At 44.6% G+C, this 17,595-nt stretch overlaps 1 protein-coding gene across 1 annotated transcript; it reads right to left on the minus strand.

The window, feature by feature from the left end:
* Positions 1-14,212: 14,212 nt before the first annotated feature.
* LOC124055366 (thymosin beta-12) lies at positions 14,213-16,813 on the minus strand. Its single transcript, XM_046382143.1, has 3 exons — positions 16,657-16,813; positions 15,315-15,424; positions 14,213-15,186 (listed from the first exon to the last, which is right to left on the minus strand). The coding sequence occupies exons 2-3, from the start codon at positions 15,412-15,414 to the stop codon at positions 15,155-15,157; spliced, it is 132 nt and encodes a 43-aa protein (XP_046238099.1). The 5' UTR covers positions 15,415-15,424; positions 16,657-16,813; the 3' UTR covers positions 14,213-15,154.
* Between the last annotated feature and the right edge of the window lie 782 nt (positions 16,814-17,595).

A 17,595-nucleotide genomic window follows, 5' to 3' on the forward strand; every position in this document is an offset into this window, starting at 1 on the left:
CCACAACGGTTCGTCCACTCCCACTCATGTATAGCCGCTTTATGTACAGCTTACAACCTACACTCAAATCCAGTCGTGCTGAATGAGAGGAAAGTGTCCCAGTGAAGGTATTTGTAAGGTGTTGAATCGCCGTCACAACGCAGCACACGCTGTACCACGTTTTACTTTGTGTTAAGATGGAAAATAAGCATTGAGGGAGTCGTTTTATAAGACGTTACGTGTGAATCAAAACCACAGACAAGAGTTGCAGGGTGAAGGTTGTCGCCTGAGTCAATAAGTAGTTGTAATAGTGGGGTTTCTCTGCTTTTATGTGGAGTTAATTACAGCCTGTTTATGTAAAACAGAGAAGGGGAGACACACATACTGTGGCCTCCAGATTCAACACCTATAAATTTCTCGACTGACTGCTGAGACTTACAGCAGGGCTGGCGTACTTTTTAAAATATTTACGTGCTATTTCATTCAGTGTGCAGCCCTTCCAGTTTAATTCTCTTCCTTTGCATGAGACAGCTGTCCCTACATTAGCCAGCCAGAGGGAGAATTTAGACCCAACCTTAGCAAACATATGGTGTAAGCAAATATGCTTGTTTCTCAAAATGTCAGAAATGTTTGGAAATGTGTGTAGTTTAAAGGGATTCTTCATTTTGCTTAGTCTGTTTCCCTGTCTTGAAAAGAGACTATCTGCTTTTGAAGCTTACAGGTGTTGCACTGCATGATTTTCAGCATTACACCTGAAGACAAGTTAAACCAGCTAGACTGACTTCTACACTTTGGACTTTTAATGATTAAACAAACTAGGACACGTTAATTAGTGAACCTTCAAGGTTCATAGTTTCCTCTCTGCAGTGCGTTTCCTAAAATATGTTCCCCTTTAATGTTTTAACTTCAGTTATTGTTCTTCTTATCAGTAAAATTGCAGCAAATTTGCAGCAGCTCCTCTAGAGTTGAACCTTTTTTTTCCAGTCTTTTCTTTGTGTCCTTGCTGGGACCCCTGTCTGCGATCTCAGCATACATATCAGAGGGTGGCAGTGTCAAATAAATTCCCAAAATGTGGGTAAGTTATGTCATATTCAGCTCTGATACACAGGAGACGTAAAGGATGGCCCTGAGGTGCCTAAAACCCCATCTGTGTGACTGTCAATCTCTGTCTGTCATGACTTATATAAGATGCAGCCTGAGGACACACACACGCTGCACGAGTCTGACAGGACCTGCACATCCGTCTGAAGTATCTGGTAACACTCTGCTCTGTCTGATCAGCATCTTGTCGGGGTGGATTAGTGTGTGTCTGGGTGTTTGTGTGTGTTTTCTTTTGACAGTCTGGCAGGCGCTGGGGAAGCTGGTGCCAGTGAAGACATGGTATGTCTATACTTGATTAGCAGTTAGCTGTTAACATGCTGCAAAACAGCACTTAGCCCAGGCAGTTCAATATTGAAGCAGAATTTGACAACAACTTCTGCTTTGCGGCAAGACTTAATCTATAGCTTCAAGGCGAGCTTTAGCTGCTTGTTTGTCAATTTGCATGAAAACTTCAAACATTGTGCTCTTAAGCAAACAGTTAAAATCTTTTTAACCATAAAAACATCCCAAACTGTTGTCAGCAACATGCATCAGCAGGTCTCTTCTACTGAAAGCGAATTTGGAAAAAAAGCCGTTACTGTGCAGGGAGCTTCCCGACACACAGCCTTACTGTAGCTAGAAGCACCAGTTGTCCTATTTATCGGCACAGAGCCGGGCCTTGCAATCCAACTAAACCATTTCACCCCTCTGGCAGCCGTGTGCTCCCACTGCCGAGCCCAGCCGAGCCCTGATATGACATAGATGGGAAAAAGAGAGAATCCATTTAGCAGCGTTGTTCCCGTCTCTGTGCAAATTGATTAGCTTCTAATGGCTATATGTTGTCCGGGGCGACGTATCTGGTTGGATACAGGAATGTGAGAGGCCGCCAGTTGTTCACATTAGCCTATTGTTCCCATATCAGGTGCTGATAAACCGATAGAGACTGCATTGTACAGAGAGTTGCGGTTTGACTTGACCACAATCTAATCTCATCAGCCTGTTAGCTTGGTGGAATGTAAATGTGATGTTAAAATGCTGGGGTATCTATCCTGCTGTTTATCCTGCTTTCCTCTTTTACCTTTTGAGTTTAAAACCACTTAAGCTTGAGGCTGTTTGAAGCTTCTCTTGCATTTGCCTCCAATTACTGTAACAATGTCAACTCACTTAAATTACTGCGCTGTATATCATTGTTCCTTCAGTAAAACACACATGACTTCAAAGACACACACTCTGGATTGGCTTAATCTTTTCTTTTTCCATGCTAAGTTACACAGACAAAACCACTTTGTTTTGTTTAAGTCTTATTATCTTAACTACTTAACTGAACACGGCAGGCAATTGCTTCAAGCAGCATTGTTTAACAGCCTCAGTTTACCTACAGGCTGCGACAGTACAAGTACAAGCACAACGAAAGTAAGATGTGACTTTACCTTCCCATACTAAATGCAGATAAACTATATGCACCTGCACACACATACGGTATCTGGACCCTGCAATCATATAAAAGATTTGGCCCTCGGAGCTACACAAAAACAGCATCCAAATCCAGAAGCCTTATCCAGGCCTGTACCGACTCACATCTGGTCCTTCAGTGCCACTGAAATCAGCCTGCGGGGCATTCAGATTGAAATTAGTTGTTTCAGGTACCAGTGAGGCAATGAAAAACAATCCAATAAGTCCATTTTGAGTAACACAATAAATCCTTAAGAGATTACTGGACAAATACTGGACAGCAGTTTGTAATAATAAGAGACTACGACAATAACTTCATCTTTAAAAGTTAGAGGCTATATTGCATTACTTTGCTGGATCACAATGTTCCAGGTACGCTGTGCGAACTTATTGTCCCATTATTGTACCAATCAAATGTAGACCCACAGTACTGAGAACTAAACATCAGAAGGAGTAAACAAGAGTGCAGAGAAAATAATATCCCTTAACTTGACCTTGACACACCTTGGCAAACTAATTAAATATGTCTTTAAAAATTTCCAAGAATTTACTGCAAGTCTGAGTTCAGAAGAAATACAGTTGCATGAGTCAAACTCAAAGCTGACTTTCAAACTCAGGTAAGCATCAAAAGCAGATCTCACAGGGGGTTTTGTTTAGACTGAGGAGACCTCACACAGCCTAAGAAACACCACAGGGAGCAGGTGACACATATCACTCCTCACATACACTTTAAACAGTGTGTATGAAACCCATTCACCTCAATCAGGCACAGTGTTGTGTAGCTCCTTGTGTAGCTCTCGTACTTGGGGACATTTGTTATGGAGAGAGCAGGATCGAGGGTGGGCCTGTTTCTGGGAAGTAACCCCTCTCTGACCTCTGAGAGGCAGAAGCTGGGGGAGGGTGGACGAAGGAGAAGAGGAGGATTCTTTGGGATTGTGGCAGGCCTCTTTCTCCTCCTCGCCTCCTCCCTGCTCAGCTTTCTATCCCCGCTTCTAATGTTAATCCTCTGTTATTTTGTCTCAGATTTCTCGTCGGAGGTGAGGGCCAGATAATGCTCATAACAAGCCACAGCGTGGAGAAATGCTGCCTCTAAATCAAATAACAACAAGGGAGATATTGATATGGGATTCACTCAGTCGGAGTGAATATTTTGGCTGCATGAGTGGAGCGAGTTTCATCTTACACATCCTCTTACTCACAGCATTTTAGGCTTCAATCAGATACTTTTTGTTAGAGCAAAATAATTAGCAAAACTGGAGGAAGTCAGTTTTTTCTGCACTTACCTGATGCCTCAAAGCAGCCTCTAGGGGAACCTTCCCTTTCCTTGTGCAGTGATTTGCTTTTCCAGCATGGCGGGGGCTCTCTAACTCACAGCTGACATTCCCCTCCTCTCCCACATCAGTTATTCCGGCCTACGTCCAGCGAGCTCCGAACAACATCGGAATGCTAATCTATTGTGCAACAGATGGGACAAAAGCTCAGTTTTCCCCCCTTGCCAATCTAAACATTTGGAGTCTGATGAGAGCAACTTCAGAAGACGGGGCCTGCAGGGTTTCTTCAGTCTTCTGTAATGCGGCATAGCCTTTATTGAACACACACTTTTCAGAATTGGCTCTTATCAGAAAGTGAAACAAATGGTGTGTTTCTGCAGAGGTGAGGCTGTTGTGGCTTCAGCCTGAGGCCTCTACAGGTATTGCTGCTTGTGGTAAGAGGTGGTTGCCGCTTGAATTTTTTTGGTGGTTTATTTCAAGCGGTTTTGGATTTGGTCATGATGTGTCCTAGTTTATGAGATAAAGTGTCAAACAGCAAGTTTTAGAAATATATTTGAAGGCTGGCTCGAACACAGTCCTGAACACCTGGTTCACCTAACTGCAGATCTCTTTAAAGCACGTCTTTGCATAGACGATACACAGTACGTTCGCCATGTTTTAGCACAATAATCATAAAGACATAGAGAAGATTTTATAATCATTTCAAAAGAAAACGTGTCTTAATTCCACCATGCTGCGACAATCCTGACAACAGTGCAGGCCCGCCGACATTCTCAAATGTGGCAGTTACTCCGCTCCCATTACACACGAGCACTGACGCCATTGTTGTTGTTGCGCCCGTCTTGGCGATGTGCCTACGCTGGGGCGCAGGGAGCTTTTTAGGGGGCAAAATGGGCCAAGGGGAACAATAAGGGCGTGGGTGGCGTTTGGAGCTCGGCCCACGGTGCCAGAGCAGGTCATGTGCCAGATCTGTAGACAAAGAGGGTGAGTCGGTGCTCATCTGGGCAGGAGTCCAGTCGAACTTGGATGGGGACGGTGGAGGTGGGGGGCGAGGGAATCTAGGCACACGTCTGACTAAAGCCTTTATGTTAGGAGGGGGCCTCAACGGACAAAAAGACACAGGGACAGGCTGTTTCCCCCTGCAAAGATGGAGGGGCACTCAGGCATCTGGGATTCTATTCACCCAGCAACGGCTCAGATCTTTAAAGCGAGCATTTTGGGGAATTACGGCAGCTTGCGGGAAGTCCTATGAGCAACATTAGCATGTGTGCTCCAAATAGCAACGTCTGTGTGCAGCCTGGTTAGTCCTGTCTCTCTTTTCCCATCGGTTCTTTTTCTTCTTTGGTCGTGTGCAGCCTTGTTTTCGTGGGAACAATGTACCGCTATAAACAAACTTTCTGCCCACAAGCCTCCATAATTCATTAATCCAGAACAACGTGGTTTCACCTTTGATACTCAAATTGAGGAAACTTGGCAGAAAGCAGGGCAGCTGAGCCAAAGACTCGCACCCAAAAACAGGAAGAGCAATCAGCTCCTGGACTTCCTTGTGCAGCAGCAGCAGCAGAATTAGCCCAGCAGGTCTTGTTTTGGAGGACCTAACCAGCAGAGGCCTTGAGAGCTGGTTTCTTTACACAAAACTCATCCAAAATTAGAAACAGAAGGCCGTTTCTGCTTGTGTATTAAGAAATATCCACAACACCACATACACACCAGTTTGACCTCTCAAGCTAAACTGCCTCAACAGTAGACATTGACTGTACTTTATAACTGAAATTATTATAACCATAACTAAATCACCTCTTTATCTTTATTGACAGGGAGTTGACCTACTTTGCAAACACTCTACCGTTGAGTCACCGTCTGGAAAGTCTTTCTGCTTGATAAATAGAGCAATAATTGCTAAATGGTATCTGTGACAGTCTAGTTATTGCTTTTGTGATTTGACAGATCAATAAGTTACTAACCTAAAACATGCATACATGCTATGTCAGGCGGATGCATATTTTCCACACAAAATAAAATCCGAAAGCAACTTTATGTTGCTGCAAAGCAAATTCCAGTTAGTTTGTTAGTTTCCCCCCCAGAGGCCTTAATGAGGGAGCATTAATGCTCTCTGGACAGACACATTGGGTGAAATACCTTTATTGTGTAGTAGTGACTACAACACCTCGACAGGCCGCACATCAGTTCGGCCACCACAGTGAGCTTCCATGTCTGTTGCCATGGAGACAGCATATAGATCACTCTCATAATGGTGGCAGTCAGTGTCTGTATCAACTAACAACACTTAAGCCATTCTACACAGGTTAACACATGATCTGATAACAGCTGTGAATATATTTAAAACACCATGAATCATGTTCATGTGCAGCTTCCTCCTTCCTCTTGAATGACTCTCAAGAATCATCCTTTAACTCGATGCTTTACAGTAAAGATCTGACAACCCGTGACACTTTGAAATGGAGTTGAAACTCTTTTTTTTAGCTTTAAAATGTCATACAAACTAACTGAAACTTGGCTGCCAAAAGCAACAAACACATTAATTACTGATACAGTGTGAGAGGAAGTTGACTTCCCCCTTTTGGACACACAAAAAGCCTTATTCATTTAAAAGAAAAAAATCCCAAACTCGATGGTGGAAAGGCATGCTGGGAAGCTGAGAAGATATTGGCGGTGATGAGGGCTCATTCCTCCACGTGGGGTAAATAAACTCTAAGGATCTTGAAGACAAGAAAATGTGTATTTATTTGCAATGATTGCGGGTTTGGGTTCAACTCCTGACCTCTGGCTGCACCAAACTGGACAAAGACCACATCTGACAAATCACTGTCCACATTAAGTGCGGGTTTGGTTGCTGAGACAGAAGAAATTGACTCCAGATCAATTTTGCAAACTACTGCGATGATAACAAATCCCATAGTCTGTTGATCCTCTTGGAAAATTGGATTCACTCGCTGCCAACCACAGCAGGGTCAAAGGTCAGGCTCAGCGATCCAGAAGATTTGAGGAGATTCAAAAACTTTCTCAAGGCAAACAGGGCTTGGAAACAAACACTCTCGCTGATGGTTGAGCTTCTTAGTCACAGCACCACCACAAAACTAGATTTTGGAGGTTAAAAAAAATTGTTACTATCACTGTTTTTGCACACCAATCAAACCTGCCACTTAAGGTGTGGAAACTCCTTTCTAAAAGCCATTTAATAATATTCTCATTCACTTGGGAGGACGGTGACAACAGGATATATTCAGCATCGTTTTTTTAATTGTGATCACACTTGTGTTTTGCCAAAAAGAGCAATCTGAATGAGACAATTCACTTCCTTCAGTCAAAACAACACATGGTCCAGAATTCCTCAGATGCCTGGAGAGACTAAGGTTTTGCATTGGGCACATCTGTGTCCTTGACTGCGCTTGGACAGCTGACAGCAAATGCTGTAGCAAACCTTGTGCTCAAATGAACCAGGAATTCCAGTTCTACAACTGTTTGACAACATGGAACATGTGAGCTTTTTAGCTTGTCTCTCATCTCCTGTCCTCGTCTCACTCCTGCAAGCTGTTCTGTGTGGTTTACATTGTGATAATGAGGAAATAAATGTGCCTGTAAAACGCCACAGGGTGAATAATATCATTTATAATATATGTATATCAGATCCCATTGGAGGTCAAAGGGGTTTGCATCTAAAAACAAGCAAATTCCATCATGATCATCTCACTCTCAGCTTGCAGACGTAGCTGAGGGAAAATGAGCCTTGAGATCACTGACATCATTACATTTCTGTGCACACACCTCCAGCGTGCTGCTCTCAGATGTAAAAGCTTCAATAAATCTCAGGATGAGGCCAAACTTTCCGCTAACGAGGGGAAAATTGGCCAGCTCTCGCTTTTAAAATCTCCTGGCATTCATGAGTGTTTTGGGTCTGTGGGCATTAATGCAGGTGTGTGTGAGATGCTCTGTGCAGTGTAAGCCTCTATTTCCCTCTCCCAGCAGAACATACATACATAATGGGGTAGGAACTAATAATTTGATGTGGATGACGGCAGGAGCCCAGCTTCCTCGTTGTCCCACCTTGCACTGCAAGTGTGCTGCCTTGCTGTTGTTGACATAGCTTTGAGCTGACCTTGGCCCACTGTGACTCACTGTCATGCCAGCAGGCGTTATCGCCACTCGACTGACCTCACCGACGGGAATTGATAAATAAACACTGTGTCAAACAACAGCAAGAAATGAGGTTAAGTGGTTTATGGGTGTGGTGTTCACTGGAACTACTGAGACTCAATCAGGGCTGTGACCGCTCAAAGATGTTCAAGTCACCGCGTTCACAGGGCAGGTGCATGTGCAACTCACAGTCATTGAAGCTTATGGTGATAGCGTTCTGTGCGCGTTTCAGAACCCGGCAAGGAGTTGCACAATGAAGCCTTTGAGCAACAGCGTTTGAGCAACTCTGCAAGTCTCATGTCACATACACCACATGATGTAACAGCATGAGGAGACTTTTTTGAAGCCCTGAAGGGAAAATGTGATAAGGAGCAGTGGGTTAGGCGGTCTTGAGCAGTATGAGCATGTCACTAACCTTGGGGCCTCAACACAAAGATAACGAGTGGATCGACAACAAAAAGCACATTTTACATGATTCTATTTATTTATAGTTTGGTAATAAGCCTTCCTTTAGGCCATGTACAGAACAGAACCAAGAGGTGCTGCTGGATAATTACAAGTGTCACACAGGCACAGACAGATTAAATTATCAGTGCAATTCCACCATAATAACACAGACACAAACTGTCTAATGTTTGCACCTCCACTGACAGACAACCATTTAACCCTTTTTAATTTTGTAAGCAGCAGCAGCAGCTTCTCATAATTACAGTAGAGGAAGTACACATGCAGACACTCGCAGACGAGGTGCGAGGGGTTCAGGCGCTTGCAAAAAGCGAAGCATCAATCAGTACTTCGTTGTGCGCTGAAAAGGTGTCCTTGGGCATTTCACCTGCACATACTGAGCTGAAACATGAAGAATATTACAGAGAGGGAAATCTGATCCACAAGTGCAGCAAGCTGAGTCACATAGAGGTCAAAGCTTAAATGAAAATGTATTCATCCATCCATTCATTCGTCCATTAATCTTTTTTCATCACTTATCAGGGTACAGCAGAAACAGGCAAAATAGAATTACAGACACGAGACCTCCACAAAGAGGCATCTACTGAAGGGGGTTCCTGATGTTGTACGAGCATGAACGTGTCAGTTCATTTGCTTTTGTGCCGAGCAGAGAAGCACGTCTTAAAAGCATCTGTATGCTTCAGCTGAGGTGCTTACCAGATCAGACACTCTCTTCACACAGACTGGCTGGGTGTACTAAGAAGTGAAAGTGCAGAGAGTCTGAACTCATTCAAGCTCTTTTTTTCAGTCTTTACGAAACTAATGTACAAATGAGTGCAACGCCACGGATGAAAACTGTGTCTCATCCCTTTCTCTATTGGCAGGTTCAAACACCTTTAGCCCTGAGACAGTGTCAGACAACATGTCCTTCAGACTAGTTCACTCTGAGCAGAGGGTGTGAGCCGGTTTGAGCCCAAATGTTGAGAAGAAAACTCATTTCAACCACTTATGTCTGTGATCACATCCTTTCAGCCCCTTTCAGGAAGTTCACAGACCAAAGGGTGAGTTTGAAAGTGGATCGACAGGCACATGAAGTGCTTCATCTTTATATTGTGTCCATTAAAAACACAAAATACAGACAACAACACTGGGAGCTGGTAGCATCAGGAGGGAGAAGCTCAGGTTTCTGTTTGCTCCATGCTGCTGCATGTTGGTCTCCTGCTGATTCATAAAACTCAAATAAGGACACGACAAAAATAAGCTTGTTATTAACAAGGGGGCAGCAATTAAGCAGCTCACTTCTGGGACTGCCAGGGTAATTAATGCTCATCATCAACATTCTTCTCGGCCTTGAAGTCTCAGGGCGGCACTCACTCCTCTCAGTCACTGTTTACATGTAACAAAGCAGACGTATTTTTACTTTCACTGAATCTTTTTTGGCTCACAGTCCTAAAAAAGATTTTTTTAATCAAGGTTATCTGGTCTCTGCGCCAGGTTAAATGTGTGTGCAGCAGAGCTTTCACAACAAAATGTTCTTGGTCGTGTTCTAAAATGTCTCGTTAATGTATTTCTGGCCTGGATTTGACTATTTAAGTCATTTTAGTCCATCCAAAATCCACACCACAATCTTTTGACAGCTCTGAAATGGACAAGTTAGAATTTGTAATGATGTTGCATAGTATAGTGGAATAAAAAAATCATAACTTTCAGGAAATGGGGTGTTTTGGAAACTGGCTCATTTGATTTTCATTTTTAACATTTTTGAAAAATTGTTATTTTCTTGTTTTTGCATTCCTTGCATCTTTAAAATGTGCAAACAATTAAAAAAAAAAGCTGCATCCCACATCCATTTCTAACACCTGCCAATTTATCAAAAATTGATCTGCAAGCGTCACATTTGGAGCCATCAAGGAGGGTCCTGCTGCAAAAGTATTAATAGCAGAACAAAGTGGAAACTGTAAAAGGAAAACCAAAAGTGTTCTGTGTCTGCAGCAGCTCACGTTGTGTGAGCAGGAAGAGAAGATGCAGAGAGTGGCCTAGATCTGAGCCTGCAGCGAGGGAGGAGGCGTCTCGTCGGCAGCGAGGCAGCCACAGCCTCTCGGCTCGGGGGAAATGTCAGTGCTGTCGCACTGTATAAACCCTGAGGAGAGCAGCCGCTGGGAGCTTCTCTGTGTTTACACCTCACGGATGCACCAAGGAGGCTCACGCATGCATCTCTTCACAGGATCGGGAGCACGCGTGCACAGCTGCATGCACAGCTGCATGAAAGCTGCATGAGTGCGAGTCACATTCACTCCTTTGTTCACACTCACTCTCGGTCATCACTTCAGATATTTTCAAAGCCACCTCATCAAGTCACCGTGAGTCGAGCTGACACACTGTAATGTGTAGTGGCATCGATTCCGTGTACTGCTTTGGCTAATGCATTTACAAGCAATGGTGAACACAGCATTTAGACACCATTGATCGGGGCCCCATCAGGGGCCAGACTTATAGAGCATGTCTGGGATAATCAACCCAAGCTATAGACCGGCAGCTCAGGCTGTCGTCGAGAAAGGCCTGTCTGAAATGTAGGACCACGCCTGCTCTCTGCTGCGCTGATTCTGCACAAGCCGGCTCTGATGCGTCAGTCTGATGGTGGAATTAGCAGTCACACAACTGTTCAGCGGACTTTTACTAATCCACAGGATGTTGCAATTATCATTTATGTAACACGAGAGCAGCACCGACATTATAGGTGGAGGTCTTGAGGTGTTTCTGTGCTTCCTGTAGTCAACAGTGCGTGTCTGCTCTTTTTTACAGTAAAGTGTTGGTTCATGTGTGTCAGCTTTGAAAAGTGCTATAAAAAAAACAGTTAGTTCCTGCTTCCCTGATAACTCCGGACGCAGAACTGCACTTATCTGTAAACACATTGCACAAAGAGAGGACATGACTGGTGAAACATTTTGTGTTTTGTTGCATCAAAAAAATTGTCATGTATGGACTCATTATGTAAGTAATTCAGATCTGAACAATGTAGTTAATGTACTGCTTTTCTTAAACAAGTGCTGAAAAGACAGATTTCCAGTAAATTAAACCAAAAGCTCTCCGGTTTGTTTCATGATATCTCTTTCATGTGTCATGTCAGGCTGTGAAGGCACAATCCTTAGCTTAGCCCCGATCATAGTGCTCTCACAAGGCTTCACAGGCCCACGTTAGGCTATAATCAAGAAACAGGAAGGAACTCAGAAAGGAAACATGTCCCCTTGTTGACTGATCGCAGGTGAAAAATCAAAAGAAGGATTTGCTTTCTTTGTTTGTGAAAAGCTGTGCAGAACTACCTCAGAAAACAAAGGTCTGGTGTTAATTAACCATAATTAACCATTATTGTAGTATACTATCCTGTTATCAGAACCTTAAAAATCAATCCTTTTCTTGGTTTAAGGTTTTGTTTTGTCTATATTACCATGTGGGAGTCCCCGAACGCTTTGATAGCTGTATTAAATTACACTCTGAAGTCATATCCTCTGAACTCACACACACACACACACACACACACACATGGCCCTCACCCCCTGGTTGCTTATTCCTCAGGTGCCTGTCGTTGCCATATGTCGATAAAAAGCCCCAGCGGTGACCATTTGTGTCCCGTGACCTCAGCAGAAAAGACAGAACAAGTGTTGCATATTTGCAGCGTGCAGCGAACTTTAGGTCCGCCTGGCACACTGGCCTGCAGTCAGCGACACCACAGATGATCTACAGCGATATGGTGTGGGCAGGAAGCCATAATAATGACACAAACATGCTGTGCAAAAGATGATTTTCCTGTTTTCTCCCCTCTCCGCTTGTACCTCTGCAGCCAAAGACACGGTGGATACTGATAAAAGCTCATGGTCAGGTTTTCCTGGCTCTCCTGGGTGGGTGGTTGCCATGGAAATCCACAGCAGACCCCGTGTTTGTCTCAGCCAGCAAGGGATAGAAAGATAATTGACTCAGTGCCTGCAGATCATATGTAACACAGACAAGACGAGGACCCTCTGTGAATGAGCTCCACTGACATGTGGCTGTTAATTTCCCTCCTCTGCAACAACTGAGTGAATCTGCTGTCATGCTACTGGCACAAAGCGAATGCTAACATGCTAACAATGACAAGGCTTACAGGCTGATGTGAAGTAAGTATAGGATTTGCTAATTAGCACTAAACACAGAGTACAGCTGATGATATTCGGGAAGCATTAGTCAACCAATTCCTTGGTTAATCAGGGCAGTTTCAAAGACATGCCTTCATTGCAGACATGAGGCTGCCGGAGGCAGATGGTCAAATATGTGCAAATACACACAACAGAGCAGAATGTGCTGCATTCATCATCCCCCGAGCATTCAAAACACGCCAACAGGGCAGGTTGAATGATGAGTGCTTGCCAGGGAGAAACAGGCTCCATGAGGATAACAAGTATCCAACCGCCCCACACCGGGAAGTGACTCAGCAACAGCTGTTGCCATGGGTTACCAGGCAGGACACCCATCGGATCTCGACAGGCTCAGTGCTGACACATCTCAATCCCCCTTCCCCCATCCCCGCCCTCCCTTGGACAGTGACTACACCCGTTCTGCTGCTCCACCTTAAATCCTCTGTCACTTTCTCGAGAGGCTCGTGTGGAGCCGCACAGCATGCAGAGGAGACGCAGAGGGACAAATGGGAGATGGGAGGTGTTAATCCCATCTGAGGGAGGACCTGCAAGGCTTTGGCCTTGTCTCCAGGCGCTAGCCCACTAACCTCCACATCTACCCCTCCTCCTCCACGCAGATTAATGCCTTATTAAGAGCAACTGACTTAACACCAATCCACTTACACTAACATGTAAGATTTGTGGACTATTAGGTGGCCTCAGATCAATCTCGCCATTAGCCCGGGAAGAAGTAGCCGAGTGACTCTCCGTCAATGTTGTGTTTGTCCACCACAGGAAACAACAACTAGCTGTAACAAAGATGCGTCTACTTGGAAATATTGACTTATGTCCCGTGTGATATGAGGGATTTGCTCCCTCAATAAAATAAGAGCAAGTACCATCGCATACATGTGCTGTAATGCACACCGATTACAGGAAATGTCAGCAATGTCATGCTAATGACATTAAGGCTTTGAAGGCGGTGGCTAATTTAGGACGAAGGCAGTTTAGGACAAAGGACTGAGTAAATCTCCCGCCGAGGCTACGCCCTGTACTCTGGGTCAGGGCACGCTGTCACATAAGCCACTGCTCACCAATGTATCAAACCAGATAAGAGACACAGGAGCAATGCTACTGATAGACCTCTGTGCCTTGTTTTTACTGTAATTACATTTTATGACATAATCCTCAGTGCATTCAGCTGAGTTTAGTAATGACACCATCCAAGCTCCTCAAGCGAGAGTCTGCTTCCTGGATTGCATGACTGTTTTGCTCCTTGGTTTGATTTTTCCTGCAGTAATTACTGGCTTTAAAGTGAGTTTTGTGCTGAAAGTGGTGATCATGACTTTCGTGACAGGTGGTCTAACAAGTAGCTTTCATTTCCCGGCACACACGGACACAGACTTCACCTCCTGTGCTGGTAAATCCCTGCCAGGCCTGCTGTGGACAAGTTTAAGCCATTCAATAATGCACGGCCTCATCCCTTAAGTAACACTCAGGAATTGTTTGCCATGTGGAGGGCGTGAGATGGTGTGACAAGTGTGACAAAGTGGGTTAGAACGACGACGAGCTGCCTAAAATCTAAGCTACGGCAGCATTAAGTGAACCTCCGCTTCTGAAAATGAGGTGGCGGTTGTGCGGCGACGTCTCGGGATTCAGAAGAAGCACTCTGCAGCACAGTTCTTTAGTAACAAATTCTTTTTTATTACAACATTTCACGGTTTTTCCATTTCTGGTAATGGTTTGTGGCAGAGTAACATGACTGCTGGAACTCCAAAGAAATCGAAGAATTTTGATCTACGGTCGAAAGCAAACACATGGAATCAATCACTGGTAATATTGTTTTCCTCCTTTTCCTCATTTCAGACAATTCAAAGACAGATTGCAACACAAAAGCTATCCAGAATCACTCTGACAAAAGGGTGTTACAATTTAACCGCAAATCAGGTCCATTTGAGCATCTCCCAGATCTAATTGGAATCCGTTACACTTTTTTTTTGATCCTTGTGTACATACAAAAGAAAAAAAAACACCGTGACAGACAACAGTATCAATTTTTGGGGCATTTACATTTTGGCCAGCGTACAAACAAAGTTGTGCATTTCCGAAAATTAGAACACGAAAAATCAAACCCAAAAAAAAACCAAAAAAAAAGCTTGACGCCTCAGCTTTGGCGCAAAAGCAGCCACACAGGAAGTTGGGTGTCGGTGATGAGACAATGATGAGCTTCCTGGGACGCAGGCCACGCCCTCGTTCCTGACGTTCCTCTGCTGCACGTCAACGTTGGTGGTGCTTCAGGTGGTGTGGGACAAGAAGACCCTCTTGCAGATTCCCCCCTCCACCCTCCGCCTCAGACAAATCATCCTCATCTCTCAACAGGAAGACGAGCCTGAAGGTGGTTGAGGTTGTTGCGGGTGGGCGGGTGTGAGGAGGGGGGGGACGGGGGACGGGGGACGGGGCTGACCGCCCTGACGAAGGCATCATCCGTCTGCAGGCTGTGCAGCGTGGTTATCGTCGTTGTGTCATAATTTCGGTTACAAGGTTATACAGCTAAAAGAAGTGACTGAAAACAAGGCAATGCAGGAGGAGGAGGGGGTGTACAGTGCATGACGGGAGGGAGGGGCTTCATGACGTTTCTGCCTTCTCCTGTTCGATGGCTGCAGGGGAGGAGGAGGAGGAGGAGGGGGGAAGAGACAGGAGGTATGAGAATCCCAATGAAAAACTGGACAAAGACCACAATGGGCCAAGACATCCATTGATGGAAGTGCAGAACTTGGAGGCTTACTTTCTTTTGTCGGCAGGGAATTCTTTTCCTGCGTCTCTGTCTTCTTCAGCTTGGTCTTGTCGAAGCTGGTCACTTCTGAAACATCAGGCTTGTCGCTCATGGTTGCAGATCTGTAAGAAAGTGAGCAAGAAAGCTGAGCAAAGCCACGTAAGTGCCCAAACTTCAGGTGTCCGCCCACCCAGGAGCTCCCGCAGGAAACGGTTACATAAACATAAATAAATCTAATGTGAAATTATGAGGCGGGTCCAGTGTTCACTTTGTTAATGTGAAGGTAAAAACCATCCGAGCACGTGGTTCACCCTGACGTCTTGGTCAGTCTAAGGGCGTTGCCTAAATCTCAGTTGTCAAAAAATAAAAAAATAATTTAAAACAGTAATAATTTGTTCACTTAAACTACGTGCGCAACCGCAGACGACACGTTCTCTCTAACGCGTGCGGCCGCGTCCGCTTTCTTTTGTTCGCCTGCGGCTTTTCCCAGCGAGATGTGACTGCCATCCATCCCGTTATCCGACACACAGCCCGGGATGCTGCACGCAGGGGACAGGCTGCTCCAGACAATGAAGCCAGTCCAGGACGATTTACATAACAAAAGCAGTTCCCAAGCTGGGCAGAAGCGAGAGACGAATCGTGAAAAAAGGGCTGAAAACCGAATGCTTGCGTCTACGTGTTGTTGAAAACCAGCGTGCGAACAATAAAAGTGATCTTATTCTGGAGTGAAATGGTGATTTGCGGGTGTCCACGCAGGGGCTTTCCACATGGAGGGCTGCGTGCAACATCCGCAAATTCACTTGTCACGTACTTCTCCCTTTGGGGTGCAATCTGGAGGAACCACCGCCCAGATTGGCATTTCTGCACATTTCGTCTCGGTCCTGAAAATCCAAGTTCAACCCCACAATTTCAAAAAAAAAAAGAGGAGGGGGGAGAACAACAAGCAAAAACCAAAAAAACCCAAACCACCAGGCGTTTTCACAGCCTGATAAAGCGCGTTGAAACATAATTTTTCATAACGGAACCAGGCGCATGCAGCTCGCCCACAAACGGCAACAAAGGAAACAGGCTGATATGCATGAGTGTGTGCCCTTAGGACAAAGACATAACACACATGCCTGCCCTGTTGTCACATCCCACCCTGTTAAGAGCTAAAAAAATACAAAAACAAGCTGCATTCACTTAAAACCTAATTTATCTGATCTTTTGTCCCCCCTTAGCTGTTTGGCACATCTTCTTTCTGCCCCCAAGCGCCTGGATAACATTCCTCACATTACCTCTTAGTTTAACTCTCCGTTACATTTGCAGACAATAAAGCTGAAAGAATAGAAATTATTTGTTGAATGGGGCTCACCAAAAGTGTCGGCTGGCGGCTGGAACGTTTCTGGTCAGTGCGTTGCAGCAGTAGTGGCGCGTCTTTGCGCAAGCATTAGTTATAGTCAGAAATATGCTAATGACATCTGACATCACCAGTTCCCATCCTCCGTATCCCCCTGCTGGAGAGACGCAAGCCATCCAACCTCAGTGCTGAAACCAAACACTGAAACCTCCGAAAAGAGCCTCAGATGATCCGCTTCCGAAGAAAATAAATGCCAATAAAACCATTTCATGTGTTTCTTCTGCTGTGCAGCAGCCATGTGGCGCTGAGTGCTACACGCCACCCTTTATGCTATCACAGTTGTATGCCAGTACAGCATCCCCGCACTTCTGTGTACAGTCATCATGGCTGTTTTAGTTAAAAGACACCATTAGTTCGGCTGCATTTGGGACGAAAAGTGTCACCTGAGTGGCACATTATTTCGCCTCATTGCTTTGAGCTTTCTGCAGCTGCTCTGCGCATTCGTGTACAAATGGCTCCCCCTGGTGGTGGACGTTTAATCTCCGCTCCTCAGCGTCCCGGAACATGAAGGAAATTCAGTTTCTACTGTCATAAATTCATAAATCTAATCAGATTAGAGGTAAAATATCAATGCAAAAATCTATCCGAATTCAAAAGTGCCTTAGACAAGCAGCTAATCATGACTTTTGATCACTATGGTGTTTCTGGGTTGAACTACAGACAATTCAGAGATGGAAGATGACTTCAAATTCAGATCAATTTTCACCTGTCTGAATCTTAAAATTTCCTTTAAATAAAAGCATGTGAGAAGTTTAAAGGGAAAAAACGTCTCTGGTTAAATTTGATATCCCAGCAGATTGTTGTTTTTTTTTTAAACAATATGTGGTATTTTATAAGTTCGTGTTATGTTTTCTATAGTAAAAAAATAAAAAATCTCAAAGGTAACCAACAAAC

The sequence above is a fragment of the Scatophagus argus genome, chromosome 24 (genome assembly GCF_020382885.2).
Source record: "Scatophagus argus isolate fScaArg1 chromosome 24, fScaArg1.pri, whole genome shotgun sequence".
In the NCBI taxonomy this organism is placed as follows: domain Eukaryota; kingdom Metazoa; phylum Chordata; class Actinopteri; family Scatophagidae; genus Scatophagus; species Scatophagus argus.